Here is a 5,626-nt window from a genome sequence, read left to right on the forward strand (position 1 = left end):
GAAAAATACAGGACTTGAAAGACAGAATGCTTCTTTAAAAATGTTAAGTGAATTTCAAATGTCAAGGTCAAACAAATCTCAGATGTTTGCTTTCAGCATATTTTATGATAACTTCATGTCTCAAAAACAGGAATTTCTTGAAAGCTAATGGGGGCAAATGCCTTAAGGGGTAACTTCTGTTAGATTTTCCTTTAGATTTTACTTTATTATTTTTTTTAAATAAAATCAGTTTGTGAACAAAATGGGGTTTTCAAACCTCAATTCAGTCCATCCCTGTCCCCCTCCCCCCTCCCAATAAAAGGCAAAAAAAAAGCAAACCAAAACCTCAACTCAAAACAAGTGGAAAATCAGTAGTTATTCAAGGAAACCTTTTGGTTAGACGTGATATTAAGAATTACTATGTTAAAGCTTTTATTTTTTAATGTTATCATTGTGTATGTACACATTATTAATTTAAAATGATTTATCTAACTGATTCCTTTTGTTACCTGGCTAGCAGGGAAAAGGGGTCGAGGCCGGTCCTGACCTGTTACAATGAAGACTGACTTGCTATGTGGGATTACACCAGAAGCTTGCAGTGGAGTAATGGTAAGGAAATCAAGCAACCTTAAATATCTCGGCTGTATAGGAGCATATTCTGTTGCAGAAGACCTTCCTATGAAGATCATGGAATCAAATACAGGACATTGAACTAATACTTGGACTTTGATATGAATTTCTTTAACAATTTTCTCTGCAGTGCAAGTTATTAAACTAAAGCTACTCTATTTTCCAAATGTGTTCCAACAGAAATCCTTCATAACTTCTAGCATGGTATCTTAATAAAGAATAAAGTTCTTCTCTTTAAAAAATCTGCTCTAAGTAGATTTTTCCCCTGTTTTTTTAAATTAAGGATCCCAGCAGTGGTTTTCTGAAATATTCTCTTGAATTTGTGCATTTAAATTTTATTGCAGTGGTATAGATGAATGCCATTGTTGGTATCCTTAAATTTTATTTCTGCTCACCAAGGTTAATCATGATTGTCTATATCTTTTTTATAGTAATCACTTTTGAATTGTGTTCAGATATGCAGTTTCAGGTGTAATCATCAGAGCTGGTTAGTCAGGCATTCCAGATAGTGGTTCTTTTCAGAACCTTTTTTAAAGGGTTGGTTAACTACCTCAGTAGCAGAGGATTGAACTATACCCTGTCTGTACTGTACATAGAAAATCTTTGTAGATAAAAGCAAGGCTTGTTAAATGATATGAGGGTAAGATTTTAATATACCAAATGTAACATTCTTAGTTGCCTTTAGTTTCAGAGGCTTGTAAGACTTCCTCATGACCATCATAACAGGCCTTGCTTTTGTCGTATTTTGTGGCTGAAAAAGCAGCCTTGCTTCTTCAGATATTGTAGTTATTTGGATGTATAATAGTTTAGCAAGATGTTACTTTTGTAAGACATCAGATGTTCAAAAAAAAGTGCATCCGAACTTGTACTAAATACTGCAGTGTCCCTTTATAAAAAGTCAGACTAAAACTGACAATTGTACAGCAAAGCCTGACATTTGGATATTTTGAAGTTTTTTCATAAATCATAGAAATTAGTATATGGCTGTAGTTTAGCTTTTTAGGTAAAAGGTATGTTTCATTAGTGCATTTCTTATTGCTGATCACTGCAAAAATGTGAATCAGCTTTCCATTTCTTATGCAGGTCATGATAACTTGTAGAATAGAGTACAATCATTTGTGCTATGTTTTTAATTTTCTAAAGCACCTTGATGACAGTGAGTGTTCAGTGGTGAAGCATCCTCTATTGAATCACCCTCAGAAAAATTTTTGCCAAGTCCTAAATTGATAGCTTAAAGTCAAAAGTGAAATTATAGTTTAATTAGGACTTGGTATAAAGAAATCCCTTTTCCCCTTCCCCAAAGGGATACTGCAGTTATATCACATACCCAATAGGCACCACGATGAAGATCAGAGCTTATTATACTTAATTAAGGTTTTATACACACCAGTTCCCCCAGTAAATGCAAATTTAACAAAATTAGACATGTCATATGTTCAAAATGCTCATGGCAAACAATCATTTTGCATTCCTGCAAATAAAATTGTTTTATACTGTAAGCTGGAGGCGAGTGTAACTTATTTTTGTAATAAAGTTTTTATTTTTTTTATGTGTCATTAATATAAATGTGTGTTAGTGTAGAAATATTCTGGTTTAAAAACTTAGAATTGCACACATTTCAGTATGTTTATTTGTACTTACATAATTTTAGAATAGTGGTTGCCAATAGCCTGTATGTTTCACATTAATTGGTTTTTTTATGTTACCTTAATAAACCATTTTAGTATGTTGTATGTCAGTTACTGGGATAGCTGGGACGTAGAGTGTAATTTAAAATTTGTCAATAAGTATTCATTGGAATATATGTAAATGTGCCTTGCCGGTTATTGAAACTTACCTACAAAATGAGTATGGGGTGACAAAAATTAGTTCCTGGTGCTTAATGAAACTTTCTGCCACTGATTTTATATATTACCCCGTGCTTTTTTAAAGTACATCTCTTTCAAATCTTAGTGTAAGTTTGAGGGCTACACAAAACATTTACATTTCATTCTAACATATAATGAGTATAATAGGTTGTGGAAAGTGGGTAAACTAAATGTAGCCTTCAGTAAAATTGAATCTCAGTGTAATCTTTGGTGCTGGCGTTTCCCAGTTCCAAGGAGTTAAATGATCCCATCAAAGAGGTCATTGCCATGCCTATTGGCACTTTACTGTCATACCCTTTTTTAAGGGACACTGTCAAGGTGTTTAAGTTAATTCTCAGAATTATTTGTTGGGATTTTAGGATGGGTTTGTTTGACTTAAGTAAGAACTGCATTGTCAAAGTTGAAAGATGAACATTTTTGTGAGTTCACAAATGTGTTCTTGAAACATTAAAATATGGAGCTGTGGGTTTCCAAGACTATTTGGCATTCTTAGTTTGGGGATTTGGGAGGGAAAACGATGATACAAAGAAATTGTGAAGAATTGGTGGGTAATGTAAACAGTGGTGATGAAATATATACACACTCAAGTGAAATTACTTGACAGTGTTCATTTGAATAACTTTGAATTCAAGCCATTATAATTACTTTTAAAATTAAATATCATTTGCACTGTTCTGATAATGGGTGCAGTTTTTGAGCAATATAATCAGAGCTAAATATGCATGTAGTGATTAGTGATGTGAACAATTAAGTTCTGAGAAGAAATACTAACTGGTATTTTCAAACTTAAATTTCTGTAGTAAAATCAGCATCAAACTCTTATCAATAAGAGATCAAGGAAAACAGGCAATGCATATAAACATACTTTTGAATGTTGTGTGGCCTATAAAGCAATAATGCAATTTATATGGAATGTCATGGGATATGAGAAATGGAAATGCAAAAATAACTAATCCTTTAGTAAAAATGTCAACATGTTAAAAGGGGAATGTTAACTAATGTAGGTTATTGCTATTTGTGATTTGTTTATGGGTTCTTGGCTTTGACAGCTTCAAAGAATGGACAGATGACAAGTTAAAAGAAATTTTGTATATATTGTCAAGGAATGGGTCTTAAATCCAAGAGTCAAGTCCCTTCCTTAGGGTGAAAAATGTATCCTTAAAGCATTCTGATTGTTAAACAAGAAACTTGAGTTACCTAAACAGACGCAAGATTTTGTTTCTGCAGACTACTTGGCAATCAAAAGTGATCATCAATTTAGTTAATCAGTTTTCAGAAAGTTGCTTTGTGAGAAAATTGTGTTACATATATTTTCCCAAACATGCTTTTTGTGGAAGATTTTCAGCCATTGCAGTTGAATCCGATATTAGAAATGAAGTGGGGGTTGAGCACAAAAAGAGCGGTTGCACACTCATGATGATGGTTGTAGCATCGTGAGAAATTTATCAATTACTGCAAGTCTGATTTAACAGAATATAAACATTTTCCTCATGATAAAATAGGAACTTAATAGGAATGGATTGATGGGGTGATCTCGGGTATTTACTTGTATGTATTTGGAAAGACTTAATATCAGGATGAATACATGCTAGATGGGCAAAATTGTCACATGCAGGACAGCTTTTTTGACTGCTAAGCCAAAGTCACTGTTGACTAGAAACATAGCAAAAGATCACCTTGTTATTACAGAGTAAGCCATGTCTCTCTTTTAAGGGGAGAAATTAAATGTAGGACTTCATGCATTTAGGAGAGGGAGCTAACCCTAGAGTAAATGATTGCTCAGATTCCTACAACTTCCAGGAATACCCACCATGATCATTTTCTCCCCAGTGATGTATTCCATAAAATTTCTATCTGACCATAGGAATTCATTGGTGGGTATAAAATGAATGAATAAAAAACTTAAGTAACAATACATAAAATGAACAGACTTGTGAGGATGATGTTTTATTAAAGTGTAGCATTTACTCAGTGATACCACTCAATAGGGCATGCCACTACTTTTCTTAAGATGCTAGTTATAAACCAACGTTCAAAGACATTTTTAACTGTGGGCAAATTAATAGACAGACTTTTTGGTCTGTCACTTTTTTAAAAAGTACTTAAATGTAAGTTCTATTAGCACCACAGTCTGCCTTCAGTAATATACATAAAATATTTCTCAGGACCAGAAGCATTCAGTTGGAAAAACCATCTTTTTTACGAATGCAAAACAGTATTACAACTAATGCTCTGGTCCAAGATTAGATTTTTAATGATTTTAACAGTAGTCTGATAAACATTTAGAAGTCTGGCATTGAGAAACAAAAGCTTGTACCTGACTAGTACTTTTATTTAAAAGAAATATTAGTTCTCTTAGCTTATTTAAATTGTCTCCTACATTTATTTATCCATAGAATTTATATTTATTTCATTCCTTTCATCTCACTGAAAACAACTGTCTGCAGGCTCTTTGATTTGGATTAGATGTGTGAAGTACTGTCTTTTGCCAAAAACCTCAACTTACCTGTTCTTTTTAACGTAGTGGGTTTGTGCTTGTTTGGAGATCAGTTCAAAAAACTATCTGTACTATCTGTACTGCCTCTGATGTTAAGATTTTATGTATAGCATAAGGAAGCTAGCTCTGACTATATTTTCCTAAGAATAAAGACCTATTTTTGTAGCATGTCTTAGGATCTCCAGGAGTCCAAGAATTATTGTGGGTGTCCTCCATTTCATCGTTTTTCACTTAACAGCTTTTGAATAGACACTTGGAATCTGTAGAGCTCTTCACCTTTTGATTATCTATACATTCAAAGTGACTAGCCAATGGTAAAAACAGATTCCCTAAGATCCCTAATTCAAGCACATGATGGGGAGATGTAAACATATAGTGTTGGTCTTCACTTGTTTTTAATTGGTGGAAATATTCTGTGGTCACACACATGCCAGTGGATGAAGAATTTAATGGTAATTTGGTTCTTTTCTGGGAACATACCCTACCATGCAATGTTTTTGAATTCTCTATCACAATCTTTGAAGGTTTGAAAATAATTGAGGTTGCAAGTAATTCAGGAGAGTGGAGTGAACAAATGGATGTTTTAATAAAATGTTGAACATTTTAGATGACTGCTAATGAGGTTAGGTAGGTGAACTCAGCTTAAAATGGG

At 33.4% G+C, this 5,626-nt stretch overlaps 1 protein-coding gene across 2 annotated transcripts in view; it reads left to right on the forward strand.

Moving 5' to 3' along the window:
* SYNCRIP (synaptotagmin binding cytoplasmic RNA interacting protein) overlaps positions 1 to 5,144 on the forward strand; it is a 30,758-nt gene extending 25,614 nt beyond the window's left edge. Inside the window, exon 12 of one of the 2 annotated variants that reach the window (XM_036101830.2) lies at positions 497 to 5,144. In XM_036101830.2, the coding sequence (XP_035957723.1) occupies positions 497 to 538 (42 nt within the window). In that variant the 3' untranslated portion in view covers positions 539 to 5,144. The remainder of the gene's footprint in view (positions 1 to 496) is intronic. The other variant, XM_036101831.2, reaches the window with a different exon arrangement.
* Positions 5,145 to 5,626: the final 482 nt, after the last annotated feature.

This window comes from Halichoerus grypus, chromosome 9, assembly GCF_964656455.1.
Source record: "Halichoerus grypus chromosome 9, mHalGry1.hap1.1, whole genome shotgun sequence".
NCBI classification, from domain to species: domain Eukaryota; kingdom Metazoa; phylum Chordata; class Mammalia; order Carnivora; family Phocidae; genus Halichoerus; species Halichoerus grypus.